This window comes from Sciurus carolinensis, chromosome X (genome assembly GCF_902686445.1).
Source record: "Sciurus carolinensis chromosome X, mSciCar1.2, whole genome shotgun sequence".
NCBI classification, from domain to species: Eukaryota; Metazoa; Chordata; class Mammalia; order Rodentia; family Sciuridae; genus Sciurus; species Sciurus carolinensis.
The window spans coordinates 89,689,129-89,706,807 of record NC_062232.1 but is presented as its reverse complement, the minus strand read 5'-3'; the positions used below and the strand labels follow the sequence as shown (position 1 = coordinate 89,706,807).

The window sequence follows — 17,679 nt, the reverse complement described above, 5'->3', positions numbered from 1 at the left end:
GAACACCCATACCATTAATATTTTATTATACTTGCTTTATCTCTCCTCCATCCATCTGTCCATCCTTCTATCAATTCATCCTAATTTTGTTGCACTGCAAAGTAAAGTTATAGAAAATGAAACACTTACTCCTAAATATTATAGCATACTATTATTAAACTTCAATATTTGTTTGCAGGCTTTCCTTTTATATAAAATTTATATACAATAAAATTCACAGATCTTGCATGTACATTTGCTGAGTTTTCACAAATGCATACTACTGTGTAACCCAAACTCTATTAAGGTATATAATATGAACATCACCTCAGAAAATTCCCTCTTGCCTCCTGCCAGTCAATCTTTGCCCCTACCACAAACATAACCACCATTATGTTTTTTTCCATCATAGATTAATTTCTGTCTGCTTTATAACTTCATATATGGGAAATATTATAAAGTATATCCTTTTGAATCTAGCTTCTCTCACTTAGTACAGTGCTTTTGAGATTCATCCACATCATTTCATATATCAGTAGGTTGCTACTTTTTATTGTTGAGTATTTATGCCACTGTATGAATGTAGTAGAGTTCATTTATCAGTCCTTGTATCAATGGATATCTGGAATAGTTCCATTTTTTCACTATTATAAAGTTGCTATGAACATTCTTGTAGCATTTTTATGGACATAGATATTTTCATTTTTCTTGGAAAACTGTCTTGCTTTTTGACTATAAAAAAAACCTTGCTTCTCTAGGGCCCACGTGGACCACCTGGATCTCCTGGAGATTCAGGATTCATAGGACCACCAGGATTACAAGTAAGACCAACTTAAATTGCATATGTGATCACAGAATTCACATGATTGTTTTCTTTACCATACCACAGATTAAATGTAAGCCTGTGTATCCAGGCCCTTTTAGTGGAGAAAGACAACTTCCCTTCCTGGAGGATTAAAATGAAACATGCTCTTGCTAGGAGCTATTGGTTATCTTTATTTGTCAGAGTCTTTCTTAACATTCAATCTGTAACTCCAAAGCCTCCTAATCCAACTCAATTTAAAGTATAGCCCAGGGATGGCAAATATGTGACATCTCTTTTGCTATCTTCTGATCCCTCACCCAAGACAGACATTGCTAATCAATTATACCACCACCACTTCTGTCACATACCCTGAACACTGAGGAAGCTTCAAAATTCTTCTCAGCATTGAATATTGGATGGCTTTATCTACCTATTTTCCTGATATCAAACATATGTATCACTGGTATAAGAAAAACAACCAATTCACTGTGGTTCTGGGAAAGCCCTGTCCCCAGACTGTTCTCTGCAGTGCATACCATCCCTCTGCTTATGACTTTGGCTTGGTTTCATCAAGTCATCATTTAAAATTCTTGGACCTATGGGTCTGGGATTGAGGCTCAGTGGTAGAGTGCTTGCCTAGCATGTGTGAGGCACTGGGTTCCATCCTCAGCACCACATAAAAAGATAAGTAAATGAAAGTATCGTGTCCATCTACAGCTTAATTTTTTTTTAAATTTTGTAACTGTTGGGAAGAATGACACATGAAATCTTCATTTCCTTAGCATGAATTTGGTTACCAAGTCAATTTGAGAGATTTGACAGGAGATTAAAGAAACTGTGGGAGAAGGAGCTAGAATCTGCTATATGAAGGCCAGCCTTCACCAAGCAAGGAGGAGGACTTATCCCCAGTGACTTCCAACATGCCCATATTCTTTTTTGCTGAAAATAACAGGTGCTAACTCTTTTCTTGTTATCTAGGGTCCTCCAGGCCCCCCTGGGTTCCCTGGTCCTGACGTAAGTATATGTTGTCTTATGGCATTTTGTCTCCTGTTAGTACTCTGGTTTCTCCAGAGAGATAGCTGGTTTGGTTAAACCTACTTTCTGGTAAAAGAAAAAAAAATACTGCATTTCAATTTAAGTTCCTGGAGCTTGTTTGTAATTGATTTTGTTTTTCCTTCCCTGTACCCCTGTGCCCCAGGGAAACATGGGGTTAGGTTTCCAAGGAGAGAAAGGAGTCAAGGTAAATAGATTTTGGAAAGTAAAATCTGCATTTGATATGCTCCAAGAAACATCTCTGATTTCATGGAGCACATGCCCGCTTGTGTAAGGGGGTTGGTTCTTTTTTTTATGTTATAATAAATTTTATAATATATTTTCAGTTTTGTTCTTTTTAGTTATACACGACGGTAGAATGTATTTTGACATATTATACATACATGGAGTATAACTTCCCATTCTGTGGTTGTATATAATATGGAGTTTCACAGTCGTGTATTCATATATGAACATAGGAAAGTTATGCCCAATTCATTCAACTGTCTTTCCCATTCCCATCCCCTCTCATTTACCCCTATTCTCCCCTGTCCAATCTGGTGAATCTCCACTCCTCCCCTGCCTCTATTGTGAACCAGCATCCACATATCAGAGAGAACATTTGGCCTTTGGCTTTTGGGGTTTGGCTTATTTCACTTAGCATGATAGCCTCAAGATCCATAGGAGATTGGTTTTTCACCTTAGGAAATGGGCATTTCCTATTCACATAGATTTCCCTGATAGGATCCCTGGAGGGCTGCATGGACATATGCCACACATCAGCTTTTGTGGTTCTTTTTCTTTCAAAATACTGTCATCTCCCTGCTTCTTATCTGTCTTAACAAATATAATCTCCTGAAATAGTTCTTCCCTCCACCTGGGTATTTCCCTGTGGTTTTGTATATTCTGTTATCTTCTCCTTCCTTTTCTCTGATTTTCCTCCCTTCCCTTAATACTTCCTGCCCTTCCTTCTCCTCTTTTTCTCTTCTCCCTATCCTTGTCTATCTCTTATCTCTCTTTCTTAACTTCCCTTTCACCATTCTCTTTTATTTCTCTCCTTCCCTCATTTCCCTCTATATAAATTGTATGGTGATTTGGGAGTCTCTACCAAGGCTGGGAACTTGCCATCCACCTCTTCCTGACTGGCTCTTGTGGATAGCACTGCTTTGTGAAAGAGCAACTGTAGCCTCCAATGTCCCAATAAATACTTCATTGCCTCTGCCTGAGTTCTTGGCAAAGATTTGTACCAGCTGGAGTCAATCATTGTTGCCAAGAGGTAGCTGTTCACCTTGTTCAAATGCCTTTGTGGCTCTCTTCTAAAAACCCTTTTGTGCATGACCATGGCAACCATGAATCTGTGGGTTTCTTTTATCTATCTTGCTTCTTCCCTCTGCAGTGCTGGTACAAAATTCAATTGGTCAGATTTATAATTCTCAGTCCCTTGGCAATAGGAGTTTTGCTTCCTCATAGATGCAAGGATGAAACAGCTACAGTAATGGACAGTTTATTTGTGAATTACATCCAGAGGACAGACTCACCCTCTGGAAAAATAGTCTGTGGTTTAGCCTTTGTTTAATGTTCCCTTTGATTTTACAGGGGGATGTTGGCCTCCCCGGCCCTGCAGGACCACCACCATCTACTGGGGAACTAGAATTCATGGGATTCCCCAAAGGGAAGAAAGGATCCAAGGTATTAAAAAGCTAGAATAGAAAAAAATTTTAGTAATCCCTTTCTTATTGATACCAGAATTCATCTCTAATATGAGACTATTCTGAAAAATAGAAGGTTTTAGGTAATGAACCTTTGTTTGGAAGTGAGAGTAAAACCTTCTTTCTTTTTTACCTTGTGAAAGGCTTTCTAAAAAGCTTGTGTCTGTTTTTTGGTGTGTAGGAGTGAGTGTGCCCATGATTCTGGATATTCACATAAATGCTATTTTCTCTGTTTCAATCTTGCATATCCAATATGTGATATGATGAACAACTTAAAATAAGAATTAAATACTTGGGTTTTTTCTTCTAACTCCCAAGCATCCCAATACTTAGGTTGTCCCCAAAGCACTATGACAGAACATGTAAGTTAGAAATGTTTCCTTTTGAGTTATCTTTTTTTATTTTTTATTTTTACAATACATGACGGTAGAATGTGTTTTGACATATTATACATACATGGAGTGTAACATTCTAATTAGGATCCCATTTGAATTATATTTTTGAAGACATCATTTGCCCTCAAAATTTGACATTACAGTAGGATATACTGTCACCAAGTGGTAGTAGATGTCCTAATTCACCTGATCTAAACTACCAAAACCTAAACTGTAACCTTGTTTAACTGAGATATTTTATAATCTATATTTTTTCATGAGGGAGCATATACTATGTACAGGGTTGGATTTGAACCCTGTACATAGTATATGCAGGGTTGTTTGTATTCTGTTAAGGTGTGCAGATATCTTTCATTAACCTGCATTCCCTTCCTTCTGAGGGTTCCTTTGAGTTTTATAATTTTTTTCCCCATGGCTAAAGGGCCCAGACTGGCAAACATGTTTAGTCTCATTTCTTTACTATTTGCCTGTGTGGAAACAATAGCTCCAGGACCCTCCAGGTTTACAGGAAATAATAATTGGTTTGGGAAAGTCTAGGAGCATATAAGAGGTTGTCTGCCTCCCTGGTCATTTGCACACCTTATGGAGCCTTCCATGGTACCCATAGATAAATTTGCAAATAAGGGAAAGGCAGATTAAAACACTATGTGAGCCTATGCAAATTGTCATTATTATCCTATTTCCAAACCATGAACTGCTCTGCAGCCTGTATTTTGCTACAGGAAATCAAACTGAAAGATTTCTTCCACAAGAAAGAAAATAGTCATTCTTTTTGTCTTCCAAATAACCAGTGCATTTGAGATTCTGATTTAGACACTCATGGGCCTTGATCCTTCCCACATGGCAAAGGGCTCCCTAAACCAAGACATCTTGATTCAGCTGCCCGTCGGGCAACATGGGGATCTACAACACTATTAGATTCCCCAATCCTGATATCCTTAAATTCCTCACTCCCCAGCCCAAATACATTTTTAAAAACTATTTCTTCAGCTGTTGGTGGACCTTTATTTTTTATTTATTTTTATGTGGCACTGAGAATCAAATCCAGTGCCTCACACATGCTAGACGAGCACTTTACCACTGAGCCACAACCCCAGCCCACCCATCCTTTGTGTTTGCTGCTCCCTGCTGCTACTTACTAGCTTTTGGTATATTTTCCAGGGTGAACCAGGGCCTCCAGGTTTCCCAGGCATGAGTGGTCCTCCAGGGTTCCCGGTAAGTCTTCTTACTTGGTCAACATGTATTCAAGGGATGAATTGGACAAAACCTTTAGTACTAGAAAGCTAACAGGAAGATCTCTTCTCATGCTGGTTGTAGAGAATGCCACCATTCTCAATATTATAAGGCATTTAAGGAAATTCCTGATTCTTGAACTCATGGGGACATTAGCATGGTTCTCCTTGAGTCTGTATATTTTAGAGATTATCAGCTTAAACTCTAGAGTTAGAAGAGAATCAGGCTTGACTTTTGGTTTCATCAGTTTCTAGATTTTTTAAAAAAAGTTTTTAAAAGAGAGAGAGAGAGAGAGGGAGAGAGAGAGAGAGAGAGAGAGAGAGAGAGAGAGAGAGAGAGAGAGAGAGAGTCTAAGGATTAAATGAGATAATATGCAATAAAAAGGCTTTGTGCATACCGGGCACATATCAAATGTTCAGTAAATGGTAACTGTTCTTAGTAATCCTTTCTTTACATTTTGATCTGCCTTTCTAGCTTAGATTCTTCCACTCAAGCAAATACCTTTTGGGGGCTCCTTCATGACAGGTATTCTGCTGAGTTCTGCTGAACTCAGAGACTGTTTTAGTCAACTATTTTGCTGCTGTGACCAAAAGACCTGAGAAGAACAATTTTAGAGGAGGAAGAGTTTATTTGGGGCTCATAAATTCCAAGTTCTTAGTACATAAACAGCCAACTCCATGCTCTAGGCCCAAGGTGAGGCAGGACATTACTATGGAAGGACATGGAGGAGGAAAGAAACTCAGTACATGTTCACCAGGAAACAGAGAGAGAGAGAGAGAGAGAGAGAGAGAGAGAGAGAGAGTACTTCACTCAACAAGGGAAAAATGTAAGCCCCAAAGGCATGCCCACAGTAACCTGCCTCTTCCACCAAAACCTATCTGCCTACAGTTAGCACCCAGTTAATTCTTTCAGTAAGGCTCTCATAACTCAATCATTTCACTCCTAAACTCTCCTGTGTTGTCTAATACATGAGCTTTGGGGAGACAGCTCATATCTAAACCATAAAAGAGGTTACAACAGTAACTAAGTAAAAATCCCTATCATTGTGATTACATTGTAATGGGAGTGACAGATGATATGGAAAATAAATAACAGATAAATCCATAGCAAATTAAGGGGCTGGGGGTGTGGCTCAGTGGTAGAGTGCTTGCCTAGCATGTGCAAGGCTCAGGATTCCATCCCTAGCACCATTAAAAAAAGAAAGTTCATATATTACCATATAAAAGATGGAAAATGGGTAAAGTGATAGAATGTGGATGGGGAACAGGGTGGGCCACTTGGGACAGGATCCCCAACAAGGGACTCTCTGAGGAACTGATAGGTAGACACAGACGTGCATATTAGGAGAGAGCAAGTCATGAAAAGATCAGAGAGTTTCAGATCAAGAGAACCATAAGTACCAAGACCTTGAGGTTCATCACTGTGGAGGAACATCAAGATGAGTTGGCAGGACAAAGTAAGAAAGGACAAGAAACAGAGAACCAGGAGCAAGATCATGGCCATCTTTGCAGATTCATTGTGGCTTTTAAGTTTAATGGGAAGCCATTGGAAGGATCTGACTTGCATTTTTTTAAAGATCACTCTGACTGTATGGGAGAGAGAGGGGAGAGTGTAGAACAGTAAACACAGGCTATTGCAGAAGTTCAGGCAAATGATGATGGTGGTGGCTTGGACTCTGGTGATAGCAATGGAAATGGAAGAAGTGGATGAATTAAAAATGTAAACATGTTACTTTTTTATTATGGAACATTTCAAACATACATGAAAGCAGAGGCCATAATGATCCCCCTGTGTACCCATCACCTGGCTTCAACAATTAGCAATACATGGCAAATCTGAAGCACATATCATTTCATAAAAAATACCATAGTATTTCTAAAACTGTGTTAAAACATAGTGACAATATCATCATCACTAATTAATGATATCAGTAAATAAGACAAAAATTCTAACATGATTATTACATATATAATTACAGTTACCTTGTTGGAATGAGAATACAGATAAAACCAATACATTACATTTGGTTGATATATCTCAAATTATACGATATGTTTTGAAGAAACTGACAAGATTTTCGTGGATTTGGGGTAGAGCTCAGGAAGAAAATGGATGAATCAAAGATAGCAAGGCCTGCTCCTGCTTGCTAGCACAATGGGGATAGATGGCTCCAGTCCTTCCCTGTAGTACTTTGAAACACTTTGGGTCTCTCTGGATGGCCAGAAAGCAAAACCAAGGGAGCCAGGTTGCCAGGGACACAGGTTGCTTCCATGAGGATTCCTATTACTCCATAGAAACAAATGAGCATAGAGAATCATTTGTTCAGTGTCCTTGATTCTAATCAGCTCTGCAGCTAATGAATCAGAAAGCAGGAGAATCCTGGTGTTGGATACAAACAACTAGTCCTTGCATCCAGCTCCAGCTTTGGAACTTTGGCAAGTTGCTGAACCTGTTTGTAGATTTGTAATATGGCAGTGGTCATATTTACTCTTCTGAGGCCCAACTCACAATGTATGTGAAGTTTCTTTACAAAATACAAAGTTGTACTGTCCAATAAGATAACCAGTGGCCACATATCGTTATTGAGCTCTTGAAATATGACTGATTTGAGCCGGGCATGGTGGCACATGCCTGTAATCCCAGCAGCTCAGGAGGCTGAGGCAGGAGGATCATGAGTTCAAAGCCAGTCTCGGCAACTTAGTGAGGCCCTAAGCAACTCAGCGAGACCCTGTCTCTAAATAAAATACAAAAAAGGGCTAGGGATATGGTTCAGTGGTTAACCACCTCCAAGTTCAATTCCTGGTACCAAAAAAAAAAAAAAAAAGAAAAAAAAGAAACATGACTGATCTGAAATGAGACAATGTACCTGTAAAATACACATCAGATCTTAAAAATTTAGTATGAAAAAATAACATAAAATATCTCTGTAACAATTTTAACTTTGATGGAAAATGATAATATTTACTGTATATTTGGGTAAATATGAATATTGTTAAATGGATCTCTATTTTACATTTTAATGTGGCTACTAGAAAATTGAAAATAACATAGCAGCTCATGTTATATTTCTATTGGAGAGCTTTTTGCAAGGGGGTTTGGGGAGTAAGGTTTGCAACTTTTTTTGTAGAGCATTTCATATGGATTCTGGTCACCTTGCACCCTGTGAGGTAAGCAAGTTAAATCCAGGCTTATCGCTCATACTGATGAGGAAACCATGGCCTGAACAGATGAAGAGTCTTGTCCAGAGTTGCAGAACTAGTTATTAGCAGATCTGAGATTGACATTCAGCTTTGTTGAATTCTAGCCAGTTTGGGGCTTTTTCCCCATACCATACTGCCCCCTACTGTCCAGTTTGTTCTACTCACTGAGGTCGTGGTATTTTGGTCTCTAAGTCTCTGCGGGTCTGGGGATTAGAACCGTGGTCCTCGCGCATGCTAGGCGAGCGCTCTCCAAGAGGAGCTATCTCTCCAGCTCCAGGTCTCTAAGTCTCTAAGAAAGAATTTTATGATCTGCTCTGGTACTATAGGATACACTCGTTCATGCTCACGCCTTTTCTTCAGTTGGACCTCAGAGGGTTTCCTCTGCTGCAATTCCAATCTGGTCCCTTTTGTCCTATAAAATAAAAAGAAACTGACTGATCGCAATGTGCAGTAATAAATTGCAACACCGTTTCAAGTTCAGTATTTTCAGTACAACACAGTGAAGGCTGAAAAAATGGAAACTCCAATTGCAAAGACATCAAAGCTGGAAAATACCTCCTTTTCCATAGAACAGCATGTTTTCATAGAGTGGAAACAGAAACCAGAGTTCTCAGCCCACTTCAGCACAGATTCACTGTTACCCTGACCAAATCATGTAACTGCTTAGTTCCTAATATCTCTATCTGCTTAATGGGAGCACTCATAAGTACCTTATGTGCTTGGCAGAAAAGCTGTGAGGAGAAAGGTGGTAGCATTTGGGGTATTCAGGGCTTTTCGGGGGAAACACACTTCTCAGTTCCAAAGTCCTCACATCAACTTTCAATTATCTATGCTCAATGAAAAACAAGGCATTGCTGAGGATGGAAATCTCTAGGGAATCTAAAATGTTCCCTTTAACCATTTGTTCCTTTTCCATCTGGGCCCAAATTTTTGCAGGAGACAAGGTACCCAATCTGACAGATTTAGACCTCCTTCTCTTTTGCTTGCCACTGGCCCCCAGTGACCAAACATCCCCAATTTTCCTGGCTCAGTTGTAGCTTTGCATATTCTATCCTATTGTTCCCAGCAGCACACTCATACTTGTAGGCCACAGTTCCTAATATGGAGGTTGTCAGAGAGAATCATATAGCCATGTGCCCTCTGTCAAAGGGCCAGCAACCTGGAAGAGATGAGGGGAATCAGAAGAGAAGAAACTGACATATCCTGAAGTGACTATTGAGTGGATCTGAGGTAACTAATGGGTAGGTGGGCTTCTCTTTCATTTCAGTCTCTCTGGAACTTAAAAGCCTCAGGAGCCCAGGGCCCAGGAGACCAGGAAAGAGATAAGCTGGTGCTCTAGTGAGGCTTTCCAAGTCATGGGTGAGTGGGAGTGTGGGAGCAGCCATTTCAGGACTGCTTACAACAAGAGCTGGCTGTGATGGACCAGGTCCCAGGACAACTTACTAGAATAGCTTGTTCAGCAGGGTCCCTGTGCAGTGCCTCCCTGTGCTGGGAGACAAGCTGAGACTACAGCCGTGTCTTGCCAAACCATTTATCTTTTAATGGCTTGATTCCACATGCACGAAGTTATTTTTCCTTCTTCCATTTTTCATGTATTTATTTTTGTTCACACTGTAGCACAAGCTCTCAGTCTGTCTTTGAGAAAGCAAGAATCCTGAGGCTTTCTCTGCTTTTTAAAGGAGTACAAAGTCTCCTTACATTTATAAATGTGGGCAAGATAAGTGGGGGGCATGAGACAGTTCTGGACATTCTTTTCTTCACCCCTTGCCACAGTTTTACTCTCTTGGCCATTATTCCATTCAATTCAACAACTTTTTAAACCAATTTAAAACAAGTTTATTCATTAACCAAGCCTTCAATTCAGCAATCATTTACCGGACTACCTTGTATGTGTTCAGGCAGCAGTAACTATGCTTTGGAGGGAAACATAAGAAAGTGTGAAAGAGGCCTTCTGCTTATAAAACTTTCATACATAACCAATCTTAGTGCTTTAAGATTTTGGGGCAGCACTGGCTATCACACCTTTCATGGACAGGTCAGGGAAAACTGCTTGAAGTGTTCAAACTCAGAGACCCATAGACACATTCCACCAGGTGGCAGCATGCAGTGGTTTCCAATCTGAAATGTAGAAAAACATTTCAAACCCTTCAAACAAGTTTGTATTCAGTCGGCCCCTCAGTCCTTTAGAATTAGAAAATCTATTCAGCATAAGGACTGAGCTGTGTAGCTATAGGAAACAGAAAAGGCAAGAAGGAAGCAAAACCTGCTTTTAATTGGACCCTTCACAGCCACATACCCTCCCCACAGTAATAAAAACCAACAACAACAACAGACAACCCACATTTAAAAAAAATCCTTAGACCTAGAAAGCCATGGGGGTATTCAGCCAGCCTTCAATACCCATGGGAATGCACTGAGTATGTAAGAGGAAGAAAAAGCTACAAATGGAATTGGATTCGTGCCCTCACACCAACTGAGCCAGGTCACATCAAGTGGACAATAGATGTGCCACTACAACATCTTTTCACAAGTTTCCACGTGAGAAAGTTTCACTGCTTCTTTAACTCTCAAATGCTGTTTGCCAAAGTCTATGCTCCAAAATATACAATTTCAAACAATGATAACAAAATGACCCAAGTTAAGTTTTCCATTAAAGACTTTATTCAGTTTAGTAATGAACACTTCTATATCTTGGGGGAACAGACGTTTTTCCTGATACCCAGAGGGAAGGAAGCTCTCTCACCTTCAGTCTGCTTCTTGGAGTCCTTGCTTGTTCCTAGAGAATCCCCAGTTCATACCCATAGTACAAGTCCTCACCTCCTGTGAGCAGGGCAAAGAGGACTGGAGTCCATCTTAATAGTTGCATTTGCAACACTCCTAGGTCGTGGAAAGAACCCTACACTCCCAGTATGGAGCTGCAGAGTTATGGACCATGTCTGGTTACAAACACTCTTTCCTACAGGAAAGGATGTTGCAGTCATATGCCTCCAAAGGGGAAAATTCTTTCCTCTAATTTCAACCTGCTGACCCCCAAGGATTTTCACAGTCCTCTGTGGGTCAAAGAGTCAATTTCCTAGAGGATAGAAAAGAGCTGATTCTCACAGAAAGGACCCAGAAGTGAAAGTCAGAAGACCTAACTTTCTCATTGATTCTTAACCCTTTCAGATGTTAGTTTCCTGGTCTCTAAAATCAACCAGATTAGGTATTTTATTATTCCTGTGCTGTTAGCTCATGGTGTTATAAATACTTGTAATAGTGTTTTAGGGGAAAGACTTTACTTCTAGAACCAAAAAGGAATGTTGAAGAAATAGTCAAAATTATGTTCAGGCCCTATGTGCTTTTCAGGCATTGACAAGGGACTCAGTATAATGATTAGCCTCCTTAATGGAACAGTGGAGCTGGTTTGAAATTACCTCCGTCCTTTGGATGGAGCTTGGAGACCTAAGAGAAGAAGAATGTCATAACCCGTGGTTTCTTTTTTCCTCTAGGAACTTGGATCTATTGGAGAAAAGGGAGAAAAGGGAATTCCTGGTTTGCCAGGACCTAGGGTATGAACCTGGAATGTTGCTTTCCATTATCAAGTCACCTGCTCCATTTTCTTTAATGTTTTGTCCTTTATGCTATGTACTTGATAGCCACATAAGCTTCTCTTGTTTGTCTTCCTCAGTCCCCAGATAAACTCCTCCTCTCTACTTAACCCTACTCTTTTGACTGAGTGTCTCCCTAGAATAAGAAATGATAAACTCTCTACTTTAGGTGACTTCTCAGTCTATTTACTCTCCTTGCCCTAGTGTACAATTATCTTCTGAGCTATAGAAGAATGTGAGTGTTGTTTTTCTTTTATTCCATTGTATTCCAATAGATGTAGGTGGGGGGTTAGCACAGGGATGGAAGAAAGAGGGACAAGTAAAACCTTTATAGGATAGATATAAGCTTGGGAAATTCTAGAATGTACTGATGCTTGGAGTCAATAGTTGACAATATAATGTCACTTGGAATGGAAAAATAACTGTCAGCCTATCTGATCCTAGCTTCAGGCACTTAGATCTTTCAGCTATAAGCAGTTGGCCAACCCTAGTTAAATTAGTAACATTGTAAAGAACTGTGTTTTAAGTTTGTCCATGCAGTTAGTTAGGAGTTCTTTTGAGTATTTCACAACATTCATTCATTACCCTGCCAATTCTTTCTCTACCTTTCTGTCTCCGTTGTCTTGAAAACACATAATCACCAACAAAGAATGTATTTGAGTAGAAGACAAGAGGCTGTCCCATAATCTATTTTAAAATCCTCTGACTTGGAAGTAATGCAGACTAAGCATAATACCACCCAGTCCTTCTACCAAATTCCACCTACTATTTAAAATGTTTCCATTTATTTAGCTCTTAAAAATTCTCCATGTGACTATTCAGCCTGATGGATTAGTGCTTAGAATGAAGTCATTAAGTCAGGTCTAGGAACATTCTCTTACCTGATTTTAGGAGCCACTAAATCCTGAACTCAGTTGGAGAGCTTTATTAAGTAAGTCTAGCAGCCTTTTCCAGTGTGAGCCAAGAATCTTTCTAAGGTGTGGCTATTCTCTTTACAGGGCCCCATTGGTTTAGAAGGAGTCCCAGGCCCTCCAGGGACACAGGTATTTTGGTTAATATCTGTAATGCCTTGGTGTACAAAACTCTAACCAAAAGGCCCCCTTGCTTTACTTAACATGTCCAAATGGAGACATTGCTTAGAATGCAAACTGTCCACCCACCCTTAACAATATATCTTAGTTAATCTCTTTTGTTTTCACCTAAAAGCATGGATGGGTATCCAATGTCAATTTGGTGCCTTGCCATGCCATTATGGTAATACATCTTTGGCATGTTCTCGGGACTAGCATGACTAACCTGCTTGTATCCATAGCCTTGTGACCTTTGTACTTCCTAATATGCAAGTTGACTGCCTAGTGCCATATTGCCTTCTCTTCTTCCTGAGTCAGGTAGAAGTCATAGATACCCCGAATGCCAGCCAAAATTCCTGTGCAGTTTGCCCTGGCTTAATTCAAAGACTAGTCCTCTTATCCACTTATTCTTTGAACTTAGTGAAACTCTGTTTCTGCCACAGGGCATGAAGGGGCCCCCAGGTTTTCCTGGACTGAATGGATTTCCAGGAATTAAGGTAATGTTGTTGGGAAGTGAAAATGTAGGGTTCGGGTGGTGGAAAGGTGAAGAAGTACTATAAATGCCTACATATGAAATTAAGTATTTTTAATATTGATGTTTTAGATAGCATTTTTTCATCCAAAAATGAATGCAACCTGCTTTGAGCACACCAAGCTGATGAGCATTCCTCAGAAACTACCAAATTTTAGGTTTTATTATAGTTTTAAAATTCTCTACAGACTTGTATCCCTTGTTGCCTGCACCTGGGGCAGACATTTACCTACCACCTACCCTGGGTGTTCCACTGTATCTTATGGTTCTGGAGTTCCTTTTTGGGGATAGTTAGGACTCCTTTGACTACCTCTACGTGACATCATCCACTAAAAAACTAGTGACAGTATTACAGTCCCAAACCTGCTGAGAGTAGAAAACATTTTTAAATTCTACTCCCTCCTTAGCACATCTTAGGTATGTCCATGTTGTCTATGTATGTGCTGTATTTCCCAGGCCCAGAAGCAGAATGACCTTAAGTAATGTTGTGAAATAAAATTGGGATTCCTTGTCCTTGACAGGTTTGCAATCGAGTGTCAGGCCTCTGGCTTGCCTTGTGTCACCTTTGACTTAAATTTATTGGACTTTGAAATTAACTCTGGACTAGCTGGCCCTGAAAATCAAGGGTCTGAGAAGGAGGAACATTTCATTTTCCTAGGTATTGGCTATAAGGACACATAGATCTTGTGTGATGAGGTCAGAGAACTATTTGTGTTTAACATATTTAATCTTTGCAGGGTGAAAAGGGTGGCATTGGCCTGCCAGGCCCAGACATTTTCATCGATGCAGGTGGTGCTGTGATCTCAGGTGCAACTCTTCATTGATTTGACTGGAGAAGAAAAGATAGGACACTAAATTCTACATCCCCCATAATTAATAATAGGATATTTTGTCAGTCACTGAATTACTGACACTACCAAGGGCCCCTTGTAGGTCCTCAACTTGGGAAATGAAACTGATTCCAGTCTCTCTGGCAGAGAAGTCAACACAGCCTCCCACTTTTGTGTTGGGTCCATCAAGAGCAGAATTTTTCCAGGTGTAGTGGCACATGCCTATAATCCCAGCATCTTGGGAGGCTGAGGCAGGAGGATTCCAAGTTCAAGGCCAACCTCAGCAATTAGCGAGGCCCTAAACAACTTAGTGAGACCCTTCTCAAAATTAAAAATATAGAGCATTAAGATGTAGCTCAGTGGTAAAATTCCCCTGGGTTTAATCCCCAGTACAAAAAAAAAATAGAATTTGGGACTGCCTGGGCATGAACTTCATGAAAATGTTTCTCCTATTAATGCTTAGGGAAGGATTGATATCCTCCTCCATGTGAACTGGTTTTAGCCCAACACTAGGGAACACTCAGGGTCTCATATAAATGATTCCATGCATGCTTGTGCTTGCCAATGTCATGGTTAGGGGAGCAAGTTATGGAGAACCCTCATGTGAAAGTTTGTCTTCATTTCTCCTTTTCCTATTTACTGTGTGTTCAACTCTTCCCTTTGCCTTTTTCAAAGATCCAGATGCCTAGTGGTTCCAGCTATATCTTGCTCCCTCAAAGGTTTCTACTATAGTGCCTCGTCCACCTGGGTCTCCAAACATACTCCTTTCTTCTCATTCTCTCAGTTCCATGCCCTGTCTGATATTAATAGTTTACAGTGGCTTTTTGGTCCCAGGAACCCTATGTATATAACACAAATAGTGGACTTCATCTTAATGGTGGACATTTGAGGCATTACAGGAAATTAGCCATGGAAGAACCCTTCTAGTACTTTCCAGATCTCTTCATGGAAGGAAAGTGCTAGTCAAACCAGTTCTGAACCCTAGTGGAACATAGGCTTCAGTAGGCCTATTGTCATGTGAGGCCATTAGCATCTGGGAAACCCAGAAAGGACAAGATAATGAATTCTAGCCCCATGACAGCTCCCTACATGTTTCCTTGGGTATTTTGTGACATTTGTGGGCCTCTACTGTGCTTGCTTACTCTTTTATTTTTTGTTGCAATGCTAGGTTATCCTGGAGACCCTGGTGTACCAGGCCACCCAGGTCTTAAAGGAGATGAAGGTATCCAGGGCCAGCGTGGCCCTCCTGGCCTCCCTGGTCTCCCAGCCTTACGAGGTGAAAAAACTAACCCATCCTTTGCACAGATCAATCCTCTGTTCACTTTGGTTCCTAACATCCTTTTCTAATACCTCTGGGTCTGGGCACACATATAGCCAAAGTCAAAGGTAAGGTACATTACAGTCAGTAGGTTCTCCCACTGCCACCCCAAAGCTAGTGTATGTGGGAGTAGAACCTTGGTGCGAAGATTTCCTTTGATTAAATGATGTACCATATGGACAGACAATCCCAGACTATCAATGAGGTTTTGCTGTAATCAGAGGCCTACCTCTGGCAGCTGGAACCCTATCACTCTTCTGTGGAAGCATCACTCTGGCTGATGCTTGCCAAGAGTGTCTAACAAAAGCCCAAAGGCAAATTTGTACCCCAACCCTGACTTTGGCTTACCTCAAGCACTAACTGGTCCCTGGATCCTGTGCGTGCTACCCTTGCACCAGTCACCCAAGGAGCATACTCATATGTCATTCTATAATGGCAGAAGAGAAAGAACATGCTAGAGTCTGGGAGGGGAGAGCTGTCCCAGATATAAAACCTCAGACATTACTTTTTAAGTCACCAGTTCCCAATTTCCATGGGGATGGGCCTCTGTAAGGATACCTGCGCTTTTAAAGCAGCTATGTGGAGAAAGTACAGTTGACCCCAGCCTCAAGATGGAAATAACTAGAGAAGTCACAGGCTAAAGACTCAGTTTTCCACTGGAGTTTGCCACTAAAAATCTGCTCCCAGCCATGTTTCTACTCTCCTTTGGTTTTCAGTTTCCCAAAAGGCTAGATTCATTCATCCTCTAGAACCTTTTCAACTCGATGCAAGAGAAGGGCAAATGATTTCCCCGTTTCTTTCCTTGAATTGTTTCCCACATCTGCCACTGATCAGAAGAACCCTGGAAAGTAGGGTGATGAGCATTTTTTTGTGGGCTTATTCTTCCAGGTGTGCCAGGTGCCCTAGGACCTCAGGGATTTCCAGGCCTGAAAGGAGACCAAGGAAACCCAGGCCCCACCACTGTTGGGACAACTGGCCTTCCTGGAAGAACTGGTTTGCCAGGCCTACCAGGCCCACCAGGCCCACCTGGTAAGTTGTTCATTTCTTTTGGTGGTCTTGAGACTGGATTGGGTGTGATCCAGACTACAGAACAGTCATGAGTTTTGAGGAAGCATCTCACAGGTGAACCAGCTAAGGCAGGACACATGATAACTACACAGGGGCGGCAATGAAGGCTCCGTCCTGTCTGAGTCCTCCCTGCCTCTACTGGTATCATCTACACCACAATGTTCTTCATCAGGGAACAAGCAAGCTAGGGCCATCTTGATGATCAAAAACACCAAATGCCTTTCAACTTCTGTAGATTCCCTTTCCATCCTTCACTGTTCTCAGCCCTCAGCCCTCAGGCTTCTCAGCTCTTGGAGAAGAATCACTGGCTCTTTTGAGCTTCCCCTGATTCAGTGATTCAGGGCTCCAGAGGAATGGGCTGAAAGACTCAGAGAGGAGAAACTGTGCCCAGATTCTTAAGGTGGCTACTAAAAAGCCTATTCAGGTAGGGATGAGAGTGTAGCTTGGTGGTAGAGTACATATTTGCCTGGCAGGCATGAGGCCTGGGGTTCCATCCCCAGCACCAAATGAATGAACAAATGAATAAATAAATAAATAAAAGCCTGCACAGGAGTCTATTCTTCTTAGATATTATACCTGAATATGGGATTCCAGATTCTGAGAGAAAGACTAGAAATGTTCCCCAGCACGTTTCTTTGTACCTGAAGAGTTCTTGACCACTGCAGCCTACAGCTAATTCCTCTTTTGTCCCAAGGGGGCTTTCTGGGTTACATATTGAGACTGCTGAGTTACTGAAGCCATCTTGTTCATCCCTGAATGCCCAATGCCTGGAACATGGTAAACATTCGGTTAAGTATTAGTGAAGTGAATTGAGCCAATGGGATTTGTTAGCTCTTTACCTCAGACTTGGAGGTCCTCATCTTAGATATATTTGTCTCTACTCTGGGTGTTGAGCCTCAAGGACCCAGGCCTTGGTGAGAA

At 41.0% G+C, this 17,679-nt stretch overlaps 1 protein-coding gene across 1 annotated transcript in view; it reads left to right on the top strand.

Annotated features, from left to right (window-relative positions):
* Col4a6 (collagen type IV alpha 6 chain) overlaps positions 1-17,679 on the top strand; it is a 298,224-nt gene that overhangs the window by 243,145 nt on the left and 37,400 nt on the right. The window contains exons 9-19 of the mRNA XM_047536018.1: positions 738-800; positions 1,763-1,798; positions 1,983-2,024; positions 3,413-3,505; positions 5,082-5,135; positions 11,842-11,901; positions 12,939-12,983; positions 13,454-13,507; positions 14,280-14,349; positions 15,541-15,648; positions 16,579-16,719. Of these exons, the coding sequence (XP_047391974.1) occupies positions 738-800; positions 1,763-1,798; positions 1,983-2,024; positions 3,413-3,505; positions 5,082-5,135; positions 11,842-11,901; positions 12,939-12,983; positions 13,454-13,507; positions 14,280-14,349; positions 15,541-15,648; positions 16,579-16,719 (766 nt within the window). The remainder of the gene's footprint in view (positions 1-737; positions 801-1,762; positions 1,799-1,982; positions 2,025-3,412; positions 3,506-5,081; positions 5,136-11,841; positions 11,902-12,938; positions 12,984-13,453; positions 13,508-14,279; positions 14,350-15,540; positions 15,649-16,578; positions 16,720-17,679) is intronic.